The 18,673-nt window shown below is 41.2% G+C and overlaps 1 protein-coding gene across 1 annotated transcript in view; it reads right to left on the bottom strand.

Annotated features, from left to right (window-relative positions):
* Window positions 1–18,277, bottom strand: part of pds5b (PDS5 cohesin associated factor B) — a 29,958-nt gene extending 11,681 nt beyond the window's left edge. Inside the window, exons 1-12 of the mRNA XM_005750764.1 lie at window positions 18,188–18,277; window positions 10,484–10,611; window positions 10,029–10,232; window positions 9,633–9,719; window positions 6,025–6,122; window positions 5,110–5,236; window positions 4,654–4,734; window positions 3,994–4,134; window positions 3,071–3,186; window positions 1,847–1,941; window positions 1,528–1,673; window positions 1,081–1,232 (exon numbers count right to left, since the gene is read on the bottom strand). Of these exons, the coding sequence (XP_005750821.1) occupies window positions 1,081–1,232; window positions 1,528–1,673; window positions 1,847–1,941; window positions 3,071–3,186; window positions 3,994–4,134; window positions 4,654–4,734; window positions 5,110–5,236; window positions 6,025–6,122; window positions 9,633–9,719; window positions 10,029–10,232; window positions 10,484–10,591 (1,355 nt within the window). The 5' untranslated portion in view covers window positions 10,592–10,611; window positions 18,188–18,277. The remainder of the gene's footprint in view (window positions 1–1,080; window positions 1,233–1,527; window positions 1,674–1,846; window positions 1,942–3,070; window positions 3,187–3,993; window positions 4,135–4,653; window positions 4,735–5,109; window positions 5,237–6,024; window positions 6,123–9,632; window positions 9,720–10,028; window positions 10,233–10,483; window positions 10,612–18,187) is intronic.
* Window positions 18,278–18,673: the final 396 nt, after the last annotated feature.

An 18,673-nucleotide genomic window follows, 5' to 3' on the forward strand; every position in this document is an offset into this window, starting at 1 on the left:
GCTTTGGATGGCTGACCGCACATATTTAAACTCACTCGCTTAAACACACTTCCTGCCTCCCTCTCATTCACACACAAGTATTCTGACTTCCTTCTATTGACTTTCATTCCTCTTTACTCCACATCATACCTCCATCTCTCCAGGGTGTCTTCCACCTACTCCCACTTAAGATCAGCCTTCTGTCACTGTCTCTCAGCCCTCATGGTGCTGCACCACCATCACACACCTCACTGATATGTAAATTAATTAATTCAAACATAAGCTCAAATGTCAACACTCGTCACAACAACAACGACAACAACAAAAAACCCTTTTCAGCCTTTATGTGCTGAAGTTTTAGAGCTTTTCAAGGGGAAACTGCTGAACCAACACAAGTAAAGCTACCCTGCTGCTCACACAACACACATGCATACACTCCGACCACATCGGGCACTTTCCTGCCAGCAGCTGAGTGACTCCACAGCAGCAGAGATCACCTACACCCACAGAAAGTCCACTGAGATTCGAGTCCGACGCCTCGTTCTCTTCCTCTCCCCTTTGTTTTACTCAATTTAGGCTTTAAAAACCCATCTCAGTTTGCCTCGTATCATCTAATCTACTTCTAATTCAGCTGGTGACATTTTGCAGAATGATGGTGTCCATGTTGAGTAAGTGTAGGTGGAGAGATGGAGAAACAATCACACACCATCAAAGGAATGCTGCTCAAAGAATAATAAAAAGTCCCACGCACACAACTCGCTTACAAAAATATTTGGGACTGCTCTACATTATGAGCCTCGGCAGGGTGACAGAACCAGTCTCCATACAGCTATGACACCGCACTGATAAATGCAGTGCAGAGAAAGGTGGATATTAAAGGCAGATTTTAATGTTTCTGCTGGGAAAAAACTTATTAGAGCTCATTTTCTACACTCAGTTATGCACAGAGCAGGAATTGTTCATCACAGTAAATTAAGACTCTGAAATGCACCACTACCAGCTTTTTCCTCTGCAATCACACAAAAAGTTAAAAAGTTAAACTCCCAGGTACTAAATGAATACATTTTGAACTGTAGCCAACAGAAAAACATGCACACAAACCTGTCATCAATGCTGTTCTGGTAGTAGATGTGCAGCAGCTTGTCTTTGATCCAGGAAATCTGTTTTGAGGCCTCCCTCCCGCCTTCTCCCTGCAGCGAGTACTTCCTGTAGATCGATGCAAGGCCCATCATGGCCTCCTTACGCACGCGCCACTGACGGCAAATTAAAAAGAAAACGTTTCAATGAAACTACTAGTTAGAAAATAAAATATTCAACGGGCAGGTGCAGCGGCTGATGTGACTGTTTACTGCCATTTAAGCCAAACGTGTACCAACAAAAATATTAATAATCAAATTATAAATCTCACTATTAGATCAATAAACCCAAAACAAACAACAACAGTGTAACTATACCTGAAACAATCTGATACATCAATAATAAAATAATACTAATAATAACAACATCATCATCATTATTATTGACCAGGATTTAAAAAACATGACTTACTCTCTTGTCCAAAGTCCTCTCCTTTACATAATTGAGCAGTGCATCGTTGACTAGAGACAAATCCTTCTTGGCAGCCGTTACTATAGAGACAATGACATCATGGCGAATAGCCTCCTCTGGGTCATGTGATCTGACCCTCAAGTATTCTGGGGAAGGAAACAGGAACAAATGAGTGGGACGTGAGAGGACTGGCTACCTCGAATGCAAAGAAAGCACCAGGCAGCTGCTTCTCATTTGACGTCGAGCACACACTCGAGCGGCCTTCACGCACATGCAGTTCTCAGCACACAAAAGCATGAAAGTGTTTGTGTGTTTTTACCTGTGAGGTCTTTGGCCAGGTCTGGGTGGTTCATGAGACAGTGACTGGCGAATTTGACACACTCCAATCTGATAGGCACGTGGATGTCATTAAACCTTTTTTGATAAAAGAAACGGACGTTAATGTCGGCGACTTTAAAAGGTGGCTCGTACATGAACATAGCTCTAAGAAGACGGCGTCTCATGTGGGTACACAACATACATCAACAAGCTCACTTTATATTACACTCTGTCACATGACTCCCGCCAAACCCTCCCACATATTTTGGACACGCAGTAAAATTCCGGTATATTGGGGCCGAATAGGTCTAACTCTAAGCCAGATAAACTAGCTAAGCTGCACTTGACAGGGTCGAACCCTGTAAAACTAATGAGATACAAATTACAGCCCAGATTCTCTTTGTGGATTAACAGCAACGTGTAATCTGTTTAACCGTCTACAGACAGGCTTCACCAGACTCTCCCAATGGGTTTAAGAGATATATTAAGGTGAAAAAACTCACACTTCTGGTGTGTGACGTGCTCAGTGTCACACACACCCTGATATAAGAGAACCCAGTAGATTCTATTTTATTTCTCATGGTAAGAGCAGGAAACTGTAGATATGCTGCATGTAAGCAGTCTACTGCTAACGTTTGTTTCCATCCTGTGCTCTCATCTACTCTACTTTAATACATAGTATTATCTATGAGCCATTAAAGGGCCAGTTCACCCACAATTCCACACCTGAAAACTGCTTGATCAGCTGCAGGAAGTATTCTCAACTCTTCCCTTTGTTCTTTGCAAGACTTGATTTTATAATACAATTGTACGACTGTTCAATGCAACACCATGACACGCGTACATTAAAGACAAGCACAGTTCTATTTTTCTCATTTATTTTAATTATCTACGGCCTCGTGTTCACACCCGATTCTCCATCTGTCTTTGTTGATCATCTCTCCGGCCTATGGCAAACAGTTCGCTGTGTTTTATCACACAGGATTTGTGTGGCATTTATGTAGTAATAATAAAGTGAAGAATCCAGTGTAACCACAACAAAAAGAAAATATATTTAGTTTTAATATGGTTTAAAATATAGTATTAATCCAAAAGTGAACCAACCAATTGATACTAAATGCAAGCTAAAAAAGAAAAGATGATTCTTTTGTCTCTTTGAAAGCAAAGTTATCAATCAAATCGCGATTATAGAGACATTTGTCAGATCCACAACACTGAATCCCACCTGCCCAGGTAACACTGCCAGAGTGGTTTGTTCTGCGCAGCCAACTCAGAGTCCTTGGCTCCAAACATCTTAGCCAGCAGCTTCACCACCTGCAGCCTCTCATCATTATCATTACTCTGCAGAGACGAGCGGGGAAAGACAAAGAGACGGGGAGAGAAATGATGCACCAAAATCGGCTGAGTCGATTGGAACGAGGTGCCAAGTCATTTACATTAACTACACGGGAAACATTACCGTTTTCATAACAGACAATGGCAGTACTTTCTTTGGTATCAATCTTGTTTGCAAATCAGCAGCAAGACAAAGGGAGACGAGGAAGGAAGAGGAAAGGGGTGAGCATGAAAGAAAGACAAAAGTGCAATAGGGGGAGGAAAGAGGAAAGAAAGAGTGAGAGATAAAAAGATGAAACGAGCGTGAGTGAGAGAAAGGCAAAGGGGGAGCAAGCATCAGAAAGAGAGAGAGCGAGAGAGAGAGAGAGAAAGAGCGAGAGGGGTTCTGGTCTAAAGCAGAGAGATTTTATCACAGCTATTATTTTGAGGAGACAGCAGTGATCCTCACTCCCCATGAACAGTTAATGAGCGTTATCCATCAGCGGGATGCCTTTATGAGACACTGCAGAGGCAACATTATGCTGACTGGCTGACTGCTTTATCTTTCTAATATGAATCAACAAACCTGCAGAGAAAGTGAAAATGTGCAGTTCTGTGTGTAATGGCTACAAGACTTAAGGCTTTTGCAGTTTGACTGTAGTTATAATATCAATACTTATTGAAGTATTGCTGCTTAATCTAAAACTACTGCTAACATCACAATGCAACTGCTTTAAAAATATTAAATTCTTGTAAACATCATAATATTATGCAAAACAACTACACAGACAAAGATAAAATAAATAGATAAATGTGGATTTTTTTCCTCTATACCTTGAGCTTGAACTCCAGCTGCGGCAGCACTGAGAGCAGCAGGTGGCTGTCTATGTTGTAAAGCTCCAAGATGAGGTCAAAAACGTGCTCAGACAGATCGCTGACTGAGGTCTTTCCCAGCATCAGCACCTGGTTGAAAAACTGATGCAGACGACAGAGCAGGAGGAGTAACGATTACTGATGAAACTCCTACATGATCGCACGACTCAAACTCGGACTGCGTTAGCGGAGAGAGGAGTAAGTACGTGTGTGCAAGACCATAAATCATCTTACGTATCTGAGATCCATCACAGAACAGCTATTGAAGGTGGGAGGGATTCGGTATTTTAACCAAGGACGTGTAAACCACGTGGATTAGGAGGCATTAGAAGTTTGCCGTAATGTTCACCATATCTCTTAGCTTCATTAGCACAGATATGAAACTCCTACAGCACAGAAACATTTCAAGCATGGCAGGCTGTGCTTTAAGTAGAGTTAATATCACATTCTTCATATCACACTACACGCCACCGACTTCAGAGCCACAGTTACACCTCTGAAAGTATCACTTTTGAGTGTTATGACTGTTAACAGCTTTAAATATGACTATGTCTCCTGTGTAAAATGAAGTAAAGGATTAAAACAGCACTATAAATAAGAGTGTCAAAGATTTCATCTTACATTGGTGATGTAGGGTTCAATAGCCTGGGCAGTCCTCTTCAGCAGAGCTTTGGCCAGGTCATATGCTTGTTTATTCAAATTCTGGATAACAACAACAAAAACAAATTGGTGAATAAAACAGCAAATCACAGCAATGTTCAGAGATGTGGCTGTGAAAGAAGAGGGTGTAGTCCATCATCTCTTGTCTGAATGCCATTTGGATGGTTCGGGAGCAGATGTCCACACATTCTTGTGGACCAGTGCTTAAGCTGCTTTACCTCTTCCCACCTGCAGGGGTCTCACTGAATTAGAGAGGATGGAAAATCATACTGGCCTCTGTCTAGTGAACATTTCAATTTATTTTTTAAGGTTTTCCTTTACTGAGCCGGTTCTACTTGGATCATCTTTTGTGGCGGTACTATGAGCGCGTTACTGAGACAGTTAAACAGATGCGCATCTGCACTTCACCCGACATACCTTGTGCGCTGGCACTAGATTGACCAACACGGTGTCCAGCAGCTCCTGCGATACGGTGTCTCCCTCACAGATGATGGAGCTCATCAGATCCACCATATGCATGTGCACTTTCTGGTTGTGCCCATTGCTAGGGAAACAATGCACAAAGATTAAGGACGGACTCTTTGTATAACTGATGGGACTTGTTTTTCTGACAGGACCTCTCATTTCAAAAAGTAACCTTCCTCTCAAACAAAACACTATGAGTCTTTGAAAATGCACCGCTCACACAAAGGGTGGGTAAACCTGCTCATAATGATCTGCACTACAGCAGGGCAGCAAAGCTTATTAGCTAAAGTTAAATCTGATTGACTGTCTTCCTTAACAGTACCAAGCATTACCAGTCTCATTATGTGGCACTCTCTGGAAACACCACTTCCACACATACTAACACCATCTCACCAACACCTGCTGGATCACTGAGAATATTTTAAATGGAAAGCAGGCTTCTTTAGATTCTTTCAATGCAGTAAAAAGAAAATAAAAAGAATTAAGCACCGTGTTGGCACAACCTTGACACAGACAACCACAATCTTTCCAGTGGCAAAGAGCCAGATTCTGTACTGCAGAATTTAGCCCTGGAGGTTGTGTTCAGCACAGTAAAATTGAGAGGTGGGGGTTTAGAAGAAAAAAAGAAGAGAGGCGAGAGGGCAATCACTTAGAAACAACTGTACCGCTACTGTGCATTTTTACGATGCAGCGGCAAAGACAATTTTCAGATGTTTGAATCACAGCAGCTTAGTGCTGTCAGGACTGCAGGAAGGCAAAAAATAATAAAGGAAGGAATTAAAAAAAATAAAAATCTGGGCACAGACACACATGCAATACACCATGAAAACCGAGGTGGTTGGTTGTGACTTATAAATAGGGACTCACTTGATGACCTGGAAGAGAGTTCTGTAGAGCTGGGTGAAAATCTCGTTGCTGTCTTCAAGCTCAAAGCAAATGTTGTAGGATTTCACCCATGCGATGTTCTGGGGGAAAAAAAAGAAAAAGAGGCAACAAGATATATATGAAAATATTCATGCAGCACAGCTGTGTTTTCTTGTCAAGTGGTTAAAACACTTATAGGCTTCAAAGTTGATATGGTGACAAAATTCAGCTCTTATGAACGAGCAGCAGCTCAGTGAAGTGTGCATGCGTCTACCTGCTGAATGCTCCTTCCCCCTTTAATTCAATTGTATTTATCTAGCACCAAATCACAGCAGCGGTCTTCTCAAAATGCTTTAAATTGTATCACAGAGATAAAGCCCAACAATCAAAGAGCACCCTTGGAGCAAGCACTTGGCAGTGGGAAGGGAAAAAAATCCTGAGAGAACCAGACTCAAGGAGGAGCAGCAATCTGCTGTAACTGGTTTACCTTCATTTCTGGTCTCCACCAACCTCTGAAGCCCTTTAACAGTTCAACGTTCCAATAAGTGTCTCCCATTAAGTTCACTGCCCATTTTCTGACTGGGTTGAGCTGGAGGTTGGTGCTAAGTGGGTGCTAGGGTTGGGTACTAAAATATTATGCAGGTTCCAAAACCTAATAGGCTGTACAAACAAAAAATATTGTGCCACTTATCATTAATCCATAAATATACACTGTATGGACAAAAGTACTGGGCCACCTATATATAACATCTACAGCTGCATAGATTAACAGACTGTAGGGCCCAATCCACCTGTCCTTATCATGTAGCTGGTAGAATCCTCCTCTATGGAAGACTACTGCTACTGTCAATCCAACACATTTGCAGTTGTTGTCAAAACTCATATTGCTTTACAACATTTAATGGAAATGCATCTTGATGCAATACATGCAAAATTGTAGTTTAACATAAGCAGGCAAACACCAACAAGTACGAGAGACTTACAAATAAAGCAATCTTGAAACAATAAGTTGCAGCAAGTCTGACTGCTTTAGAAGTGCCTACTGTACCGGGTACAGTAATGCATGCAATCTTATGCTAATGGAACTTGCTAAACAAGAGGGAAAAAACCAACAAACAAAAAACCAACAGCTATACATGTAATCATTTCCAGGTAACATTCAGTCTTGTTTTTTTAAAATAAGCCTGAGGGTATTCAGCTGTGACACCGTGACCAGGCACCAGCCGCCTCTTAAGAGGACTGAAATTGGACACTAAAATAAAACTCGCACTCAGTCCCAACAGGTAAGGACAAATGACACCAGAGGAAACAGTATTTCAGGGCACTGACCAAGTTTAATGATAAAGCATATCAATACTGGCCAGTGCAAGGGCTTCAGTGTATTAGGGCTGCATGGCTCTGGATCTGGCCTGCTCTGATACACACAGCAGAAAGCACTGAGATAGCACGACAGTGGAGAAAGCAAATGTTGAGAAAGAGTGAGAAATTGTTCTTCCAAAGCCAACAACTACTCTGTGTGCTGTTAGCACAATTAAAACCTTTGCAGTTGAAAAAGCAATTCAAGTCCTTCATTAAGCCACCCACTTAACATGCTTAAAAGTGACCTTTTCCACTACTCCCACTCTCCACTGATATGTTTTACATATCCACCGCATGCTTTGTAAGGATAACATATATTCTTTAAAGCTAGTTAGTATGAACTTGGCCTGCTTTGAAGTTAGTGTGAGCTGACTCTACTGCAGGAAGATTACTTCTTCATCAGAACTGCTTAATATAAGGCTGAGATGAGCTCACAGTGATCTTGACCATCAAATTTGAATCAGTTCATAAATTAGGCCTGTGCCATATCAAACCATCTGTTATAGTAAGGTAGAGATATTTGTAGTGATATAAAAATGTCAAATCATTGCCATGTGTTTATGTTTCCTAGTGCATTTTACAACACAATAAGCCCAGGCACGTCTGAAAGCGAGAGTTGTGTGTCAGCCTCTGATCCAGTACCTAAAAAGAAAGCTCAACAATGCACAATACTTTGTAAAATATGCAAGAATACTGTTCCCTCTGAAGGTGGAACATTGAAGTTGTTTCACTGCTTGAGGCTAAAACACACCGCCGAGTACCAGCAGTCTACAGAGGAGGAGATACTAACAGCTGGTGACATGTGACCCAAAGGTAAACAGACAACTCCACTGAGCTTCACTGGAGCACTCGCTAGCTGCGCTCCATATGACAGTAAGAGCAAACAGTGGATGAAAATTACTGATGCAGCTACATGGTGGCAAAGCAGGGCTTTAAGCATTTGGTTAAAAAGACTGAGCCAAGTCACAACATCTCAGGAAGACAATATTTTCCGATTTCATCACAAAGCAGTATTTGTGCAGGTTGTTGAAGTGCTTCAAGGCTAAATTTCGAGCGAAAACATTACCCAGGTAAACGATATCTCTCACGACCATCATGAACACTTATGCTTAGTTTAAGCATGTACAACCCTTGCCCCTCCCCCAAAATACAATAGGTGTAGTTCCAGCTATTAAAACTCTGTATTACACACTCCCACAACAGATCATTTGGGCTTCACTGTTGCTGTGTTAACAATAATCATAAAAAAAGAAGAATAAAAATGGCAAGATTTCCCTCGTCTTCAAATGGCCCATTTATGCCACAGTTAGAACTGCAGCTTTAATTACAATCCTAATAATCATTACGTTGCATACAAAAGACAATGACTTGCAATTAAAAGCAGTTTGTCTCTTTCAATTTGTGGGGAAATTGCTTCTTGGCACAAACTCATAATTTAATGAAAAACGCACACACACACCGCATTGAACCACACAAGCAGGAAGACCGAAAAACAAAACAAACCATTAACGAGGGAAAAATCAAATCAGAACGAGATTCTTCAAAGAGCTTCCAAAAATGCTAAAGGCTAATTTAGTTTAAATAAATAATTTTCTGAAGGCGCAGTACATTTTTTAATCCTTTAAACGGAGTTCAGATACGGTTAGCTACAGTCATTTATTATGCAACCAGGAGTGCACACATGCATTAGGCCTCAGTCGCACAAAGTTGGAAGGAAAAGGTGTACTCTCCGACCAAACAGAGAGTGGTTGCTAGGAGTTGCTGAGTGAAATCTAATGCAAAGAGGAAGCCATCCTTTCTCAGTGCACGGCTGACCTTTTACCTGCACAATGCAACGCATGCTGAATGCGGTGGCACTTTAACATGCCTTTCAGAGACATCAGAAATACTACTTTATTGTAAAAAAGCATCTCTGCTGCCATTTAGAGATAGCATCCACACACAGAGCAAAGCCTTCAGCAAAAGAAGTAACCAATATCCAAGTGGCTGTTCCTGACAGTTCTGTGATGCACAAGCCTCCATTGTAGCAACCAGGTGTACACCTCTTGGTATTTAATGTCACAACAAACAACTCCACACACTCCACTGTTGCAATTAAAGAGCCAGGACAGCACAACACAACACCACAAATTTTGTAAAAGCTCAAATTAAACTCCTCGCTGTATTTTGATCGAACTACTTGGGACCAAATTCAATTTACTGTGACCAAAGCCCCAGTGCTACACGTTAGCCACAAAAGCTCAGTCACGCACCTCCAGCAGGTAGAAGTATCTGTTGAACTGTGCGCTTTTAGTGTCCTCCAGGCCTTTCAGTTGTCTGGTGATGAACATGAAAATGTCCTAGACAAAACAAAAGCACGCATACAGTGAATCCTTCATGTGAGCAGCTCTACTAAGAAAAATTCAGGCATGATCAAAAGATTACACTAAAGTAAATAGAAATACATTGAAAATGTTCAAACTGTTAATAAAAGGACACACATTGAATGAATTTCAAGTACACCTGTACACCTGTTGACTGAATATATCAATTTGTCCAATTAGCATTAAATTATTCCTCTAGAGAAGCAAAAGCAGGGTTGTCTAATTACAACAGTAACTCTAACAAGACAGAGTGAAGACATTTCGAGAAAATATGAATCACCCTACCTTTAGTTTGTCTGGGGAAGTGTAAGGGGCCTCTGGGGCATAAATCCTGAATATGTCTGCCAGACAGCAGGCCACCAACAGACGCACATCTTTATCTGGGTGTTTGAGAAAGAAGTCTGAGGCCAGGTGGAGGGCCAGGTTCAGGTAGAGCTCCTTCTCTTCCTCAGAGTCCTGGTCCATGTCCATGAAGGTCTTGACGACCATCTAGAAAAGAGATGGGGCATTTTAAATGGGGGAAGGCAAGTCCCCGAGGTTAATGGCCGAGCAAGGGGTAAAACAATCATCACTCCAAGACAATGAGGTTTAAAATGGGTTTATTCAGGTACACCAAGCAAAGTGAAACATTTTGTTTTAAAAAGATGATTATTCTTTCACTGATATATCAGCAATATTCCTCAATAGAAGACGACTCCTAAAACTACTACTGAAGCAGTAATGACCAATCTGACACTGACCTTGAGCCTTCGAACCATTTCCTCCTTGGAGATTTTGTCAGAGATCTCCTTGACCCCCGGGGGGTAGGTCACCTTCCCGTCTGTGGCTCGAGCTTTAGAGTGAGCCATCCTCTTTAGCTCTTCACTGCCTGCAGAGAGACACAAGAGCATTAATTACAAACACAAGAGCAGCAATACTATTTTGACAGAGAGCAAAGGAAGAGAGTCAAACCCCAGAACCTTGAAAACTTGCTGAATCTTGATTTTTTTTTGGGGGGGGGGGGCATGAAAAGGCACAATGTTAACTTCTTGAGACCCACAGGAAATCTTTTACTTTAAAGCTTCTAAAGCAGCCTGAAAGAGAGCAACCTCTGAAATATTCAGCGAGATATTCACAGCGCAGCAATAGCTTCCTACAAGCTGTGTCCAGGATGAAATTGCTGCATTCAGAGAGCAAGGCTGATTTTTTTTTTTCCCTTCCTTGTGAGCTTCTGCTACCATTGTGCTCCACATTTCATTACCGCAGCCACAAGCATTTCACGGATTTACACCCAGTTTGCGTTTTAGGACATTCACATGATACAAAATGTGCTTTGACGTCCAATTTAGCTGCTCTTAACCAGATAATACATGCGGCACCTTTCAAACACCTAAATGAACCATTCCCACTGTGGCTTTTCCCCCCATTAATGACATTAAAAGCAACAGAAATGTGTGCACCCAGTAAGAAGAATTTACTCTTCACCTAAAGCCTGAATTGTCAGACAAACTAAAGCCCGGCTAAGGTTTATGACTATACCAAGAGCTTGAATGAGCTGAGGGGTGCACTATGAAATCATTTTGACATAGCTAGGCTTTCTTTGTGTTAGCTGGCTTAACAAAATCCCAGTCAGAGATAACAGGTATCACAGAAGCGGTTATCGGCTTTCTTTGTTAACCCGGGATTTGTGCTTCAGGCTCCGTGTGCTCTCAGACAAAAAGAGGCATAATTTAACTCTTCTTCTGCACAAAATGGATTAACTGAGTGCAGCCTACTTCAGTCAGAGACATTATCAGAGGAACATGTGATAGAGATCTACAAAAAAATGTTACTGCAGAAGTTAACAGTGGCAAATATGGAAAAAGAGCAAAGCTGCAGAAAACAGTTAATCTTTTAAGCAGATATCTGTATTTTCCCCCCCACTTGGTGCACTCTGAGTGCTCTCAGGCTTTAAAATTAAAGCATTTAAACATCAGTGCATTCAGTTCTGACACGGTACCACAGTCTAATAACAGAGAAGGTTGAAATCAAATTAGTTTTTAGTCAGATCAAAGTAAAATTAATTTTACAGATTGAATATTCTTGGTGATTCAAATGAACTGATTCATTTTCTCATTTGTGGGCATTACAGCAGTTTAAAAACAGACTTGACAGCTCTTTAGGATCACGAGCAACCAACTGAATGCATGGACACTGCTGTGAATCATTTTGATCACTTGTGACTTAACCTCTGCAGCATTAGTACGACATGACCCAACAGTTTGCATATATAAAATGCTGATGGCCCTCGCTGCCCCTTTTCTGCCCCCTATCTAATAAAGTCAGAAGCCTGTGACACAATTACTTAAAAATGGTACTCCAGACTATTTCAACTCTTAATGTAACCTGCTTTGGGCCAGGTTTTTCTAGCTAGGCAAAAAGCGAGTCATCTGTAATGTTGAGAACTCAAACTTTAAGCTCGACATACCTCGCTGACTGAATTTAGCTTTGCAGTGCTCCCCTGTGGGCACTTCATGACACTCAGTTCTTGTTGTTCTACCCTCCACGACAACACTAATAGCTATAGAGAAAAAAGTGTACATGTGAGAGTACATTGGCATGATTTAGCCAACCCTAATTAGTGGTAATAAGGGTACTAAGTCATAACATCTGTCTTGTTCTTTATAATCTTTGCAGGCTGTTTTTTAAAAACATGTTGTGGCTTAAAGAGAACAGCAGGCTGACATTAACTAACAAAATGTCTGCAGCTCTTGTAGCTTTTGCACAATGTTTAGGCCCAGTGAGCTGCTTGGTTTAAATATATCAAAACCCTGATATTAGAAACTAGAATCCAAGACATGGCAGCTTTCCTCGGTTACAGCTCAGAAATGCTGCTATTAACCAAAACAGTAATTTTCTCCAGACTCACGTCTTGGTCTATTTTCATGTCAGTTTTCTAGCCGTTAACATAAACTCACAAAAACAGCTAACAACGCAGACATGTAAAAATATTTAATAGATGAAGCAGATTAATGTGAATGTAGGTACTTAGCCGAAGATCGTGAGTGCACAGACTCATTTTGCAGTCGTTTACTTTTCCCATTTCAATTCAATTCAATTTCCAGAGAACCATCAGAACATAAAGTCCCCTCAGAATAGCAAGATGGTAAATTGTTGCATCACATGTAATAGGAAGCAATTTATAATTTGCTATGCTGTCCAAAGAAACATTGACTAAAGGAGCCAGTATTCAAAGAGTCATATAATGGGTTTCTCAACAACAAACCAAGCAATCTGAAGACGCTTCCTTTGACTCTATGTAACTCTGGTGGGCCATCTTTTATATACAATTATAATTTACATACATCTCATTATTTCCTTATAATTTTAGTTATTTAAAATAAAAATAAATCAAAATCAAACTTGCACATAGTCAGTCATACATCAGTAATGAAACCAGAACAGATGGCGGTTTAAATAATGCAATCAAGTTTCAGAGCGAGTGATAATGATTACCTTTGTGAGTCATATACACAAACCACACCGCAAAAGCGTCAGTGTTAACACACACAGGTTAGATGTTCTAGCTTGATATTTCTCTGCAACTTTAGTGGCGGCTATGATAATCAGCAGAGGTGTTAGCTGCTCGCTGTTGTGCGTCTCTGTGGAGGAGTTTGTTTGCTAATTTTCTCAGACTCTCCCACATCTCATAATGAAATTTAGCTCCCTACTTGGGGATATGATTACTTTGTGTCGTGCCCAAGTATCCGCCCCTTTCCGACTCGCCCGCTGGCATGCACTCACACTGTGCTTAATGATCTGGGTATGCTTCAGTTTGTCTCGCACCTAAACTCCTCACACAAAGTCACTGTCGCTTTCAGTCCTAGACAATGACATTCGTGATTCTCTGCATTTTCAGGTTTAATGGGGCCCTTTTGAATGTGATGACAGACCGTCCAATCAAGTGGTTTATAGATTTGTCAACATGGCAAGGTAGCTGTCCCTGAGGAAGCTTTGGAGTTCCATACTTTAGAGCAGTTAGGGCATCACACCGCACTACTATGCCGATGTACAACTTCTTTAAGCAGCCCCCCCCAGAAAAAAAAAACAAAAAAAAAAACTGAGAGCATCACCGAAACGTCACATGCCATGGAGCAAGCAGCCCTCATGCATATCATGGGGCTTTCAGTTTTTGCAACCTTGCATCTGTGGCATCACCACACACTGAAGGAATGAGTGTATGATAATGATCTAATGTTTCAACAGAGAAAAAGATTTCCAGATTATACCAAGGGAGACGTTGGAAAGACAAAAAAAAACAAAAACCAAAAGACTTTTGTACTCCAGTAATAACACTGATGTGGAGGTTTTGTATGAGTGGTGACACCTCTACCGCTTAAGAGAATACTGGAGCCAGCCCAGTGCGCCCTCACTGGTGATATAAATGATGACGTCACTACTTGTGTGCACAATGACCACTGCAGCGACCATAATGAGCCCTTAAGCAGTCACACAAAGGTGGCCATTATCTCAATAAGTCAACCAACAGGTAAGCAGGTTAGATCTCCAGAATAACTTACCATTGCAATGCACCCCACTAAGAATTAGACTCTTAATCACCTGATCACACTGAAAACTGGGTAAAAGCTTGATGGTGCTTGGATCAATCCAAATCCTTCTTCATAGCAAAGGCCTCTGGTGTATTCAGGATATGTTAACATAGCAAAAAACCCATGTGCACTTAGTAGTCGTGAAAATGTTACCTGATTTAATGACACACCAATGATCTTGGCCTTCATTTTGCTCACTGTCACATCCACACTATGATGCTATCCTATTGACAAAATCTGTCCATAAAGAGAGATATGGACACCAGCTGAAGACACATGAGGCACACTTCAAACCCATTGTGAGTTCACCTTAGGGCAGCAAATTACTGTGCTTTCAATTCAGGATATGCAGGCACATGCTGATAACTTGACTGGCAATTTGGACGTGTAATGTCAGGTCACACAAGCCTAGAGACCAGTCTGCAATCACCTGGCAACCACTGGTCATGAAGGAAAGAAAAATGGAGTATCCACAACTGGTGAAAACCACCTTGCTGCTTTGGTTCCTAGCTGATTCTGCACCAATATGACAGACAGCTGTCAAGCAATGTGCATGACATGGTGTTACAAACTGCTATATGACTGCAGAAACCCAGACTACGGTTGGGTATTCTGGAAAAAGGGATCATAACCCAATCTTAGTTTCTGCAATCCTGTGGTTATGCGTGCATATAGATCTCTATTCAATTCAATGTTATTTATATAGCAACAAATTACAACAACAGGTACTTTATATTGTCAAGTAAAGATCCTACAATAATATCCATTAATACCTCTGCAATATCTCTCTGTAAAAAGGCATCACGTCTGCTCAAAAGTAAAAACTCAATTCACAAACCCCAGTATCCTACTTGGAGCTTTCAAAATATAACCTTTCAATATAATTGGAAGGTTGGTGATTCGATCCCTGGCTGCTCCAGCCTGCATGCCAAAGTATCCTTGAGCAAGCTACTGAACCACAAGTTGCTCTCTCATGCGTTCATTGGAGTGTGAATGTGTGAAAGTGTTTAGACAGAAAGCATTTAAGCTTAGTAAAAAAACAAAAAACAAAAAAAAACGCTCATATAAATGAGTGTGAATGGGTGAATGAGGAAAGTTGTACAAAGTACTTTGAGTGCTCAAGTAGAAAAGAAAAGCACCATAGAAGAACCAGTCCATTTACCATAATAGATAAGTACCTTTTAGTGGGGAAATCTGTACGATTCCTTTGGAAAGTGCACAAAATGCCAAACCGAGATCCTCCTCATCCAACTGCTCACTTCAACTTCCCTGACAAGCATATGTTAGGCTGCCCGATCTACAGTTCAGACCAGGCAGCATGAAATTTAGCCAAATGTTTTTTGTTTTACTTGGCTGTAATATTATCTCCTTCTGCTCCTTAAGAAAAAAAATGATGTAGTTGTTTTATTCAATACAACTACATAACAAATACAATAAAAAAAAAACAAAAAAACAATGCACATATGCAGCTATAAGAAGCCCTGAAAAATGAACAGATTATTTTCTTCTCTCACAACTGAACCGTTTGCTCCTTCAATTTCAGCTACTTTTAACCCCGAAAGAAAAATTGATTTATGAAGCGGCCTCGGTCAGTGGGTCTGCCGTCTGACAAAAGCGCTTGATTTAGAGACCAGACTCCAAAACCTAGTTATGAATCACAACCAAACAGTTTTCTGTAGCTGTAGTTGAGCTTTTACAAAAACACACAGACACACACACAGGACATTGGCAAGCCGCCAGATTGCTTGATTCTGACCTTCTTTTCCACCCACAGCTGCTGCCAAATTTGAGTCCATCCCTCTCTCATTCTGCCACACTGATACACAGTTGAGCTCTGGCAGCCAATCACAGCAGATTATTTCTCAACCTAGGGAGGCTGCGTGGGTACCATCCACCAGGGAACCAGCACTAAATAATCACAAAGGAGCAAGCTGTCCCATACACAACCTCCTGAACATGAGTTACTTTCAGCTTATTACTGGTTTATCACAGTAAAAACACATTTATCCCCCCCACCGAAAGCCTTTCCTGCCCCCCATTAGTTGCTTATGCTCTTCCCACTTTTGTCTTTTAAAGGCAGCTGCCAGCAGAAATGTGAGAACTTTCCATTCTTCGAACCTAATTCGAACTCTGACAGAGACATCCTTGATTTTAACCCCCCTCCCATTTGGGTGATCACAGGGATGAGGGTGAATGTCAGCAAACAGAGAGGGAACCGGACACCGGCCAGCTTTAAGGGCGAACTCGTCAACCTCTGCGCGGGCACTCTCACAAAAACAAAGCGATGGAAACTGGCTGAAGAAGGGAAACGCTTTCAAAGAGTTGAGCTTTTCCTCAGATTAAATGAAATGGACAAGTGAAGGCTGAATCACATCTCTACGGGTATTAGGCAGCACACACATCATTACTCCTCTGTATCCATTCACCACAAGGCAACCATCAAAAAGAAACAAACTGAAAATCTTGGTTTTGAAGAGGAAGAGCTTGACTAAACATAACTGAGCTCAGTTTACAATTCAGTTAATGCTTAAAGGAGCACAGCCTGCATTTGATTTTTTAAATAGGGCCAAATTATCTCTTGAAGAAGTGCAAAGCAGCTCCTGATAAATGAGTTCTGCCTGTAGCATTATTTTATTTGCAATTCGCACAAAGAATGAATACATTAAAATCCTATTTGGGATTTTAAATTGTGTTATTTTTAAGAGGATTTTTTTTTTATTTATTTATTTAGTTTCTGTTTCTGTTTGTGTGTGTGTGTGTAGAGAAATCCATATGAAACAAATATCTAACCCAGCGTTTCATGGCCATGTAACCAGATATTTTAGACTGCTTACAATCTTTAATCCGCTCATCAAAACGTAATGCTGATGATGAAGCGATTTAAAAACAATAGCAATAATAAAATTAAAAACATATACAGAGATTATATTTTTCATATACATATATAGACTGATAGCGGTCACATCAGATGCCCTACAGCTCTCTGGAAGCGACTTAGCTGCAAAAATAAATATGTCCTATTTGATCACACGCTACTTTTTCACCCCCAAAGCTTCTATTTGTGTTCATATTTTCATTGTTGCGCAAACTCGTTAAGTAAAAGTCTTTAAAATCTCGAGAAGCCTTAAATACACAATTACCGCTAGAGGATCAGGTCTCTGCAATTTAAAGAAACAAAAAAAGTAATGCGTCTTTCACTAAAAGCCCGCAATAATGAGCGTCACAACGAAAATACTACGAGATCACTACCAGAGTTAGGCTAATAATTTATTCTCAAGGCCGATTTCACGTGGGTAAGTTTATTACACAGTCGGGAAGCTGTTCGTGAATAGAGGGTATTGTTATTGGTACAGCAGCGTGTTCAGGCCAGGCTGCCTTATTGCTGTTATGTTGACTGTGGCTAATCCATCTAGCTGCTGTTAGCTCGCTAGTATCCACGCTAAAAACTAGCGTGCCGAGCTAGCGTTAGCAGCAGAGCAATCTCAGTGACAGAGGGCGGACTGAGAGTAACGCTGCACCGAACAAAACACACCGGCTAACTACCGTTATATCCATATCAATATCCCGAGCCCGCTCACACAACCAACCCGACCCCCACTGTCTGTTCGTGCTGCGGGGAGCCCAGTCAGCAGACTACTATTTTACTAGCTAACCATTTTTTTGTTCCGCCGCAGGACCAGGTCACCAGCGCTGTGAATCGGACAAGGCTGCCGAGAACACAGGCGAGCGAGGCGGGCTCTGCTCCGCCTTTTTTAGCGCTGGAAACCCGGGAGCTCCGCGGATACATCCTGGATCACATCGACTCTGTGGCAACGACGTCCGAAAATATCGCTGCTTTTCAATCAAAACGATTCGCTTCTTTGTGCATTTTCTTACCTGTTACGGTGAATTGTGATAAATCGTGTCCTCCTCTGCAGCTCTCTTCCCCCTCCTAGCTCCAAAATGGCGCCAATATGTATAGATTCAGTGCCCGTGGGTAAAAACCATCGATGGGTGGGTAGCGCCACCTATAGGGCGAGTTCGGGTACTTCTGCTGAGCCCTTCACGTGACGCGCAGAGCGTCTTTTTCAGTTTTTGTTCGTAAAAATTTCCAAAAAGATTTCGAGTATTCAAACACATATAAAATAAAGTTCCTGTAATATATCTAACAGTCCTCGTGAAGCGCACTTTAAAGATAAAAGCAGGTAATTTGCATTAAAAAAACCCACACTAAATTAATTTAGAGTGGATTTTATTTAGCACAGGCCTATAAAATACACGAACCCTGCCAAATAAAACATTAGTCTTCTTAAACAGAGTTTACATTTAATCCCACAGTTTTAAAAATAGAGTTTTAAACATCCAAACGATAATGTTTTGACA

Source organism: Pundamilia nyererei, unplaced genomic scaffold (assembly GCF_000239375.1).
Source record: "Pundamilia nyererei isolate P.nyererei 1_Seehausen unplaced genomic scaffold, PunNye1.0 scaffold00286, whole genome shotgun sequence".
Lineage (NCBI taxonomy): Eukaryota > Metazoa > Chordata > Actinopteri > Cichliformes > Cichlidae > Pundamilia > Pundamilia nyererei.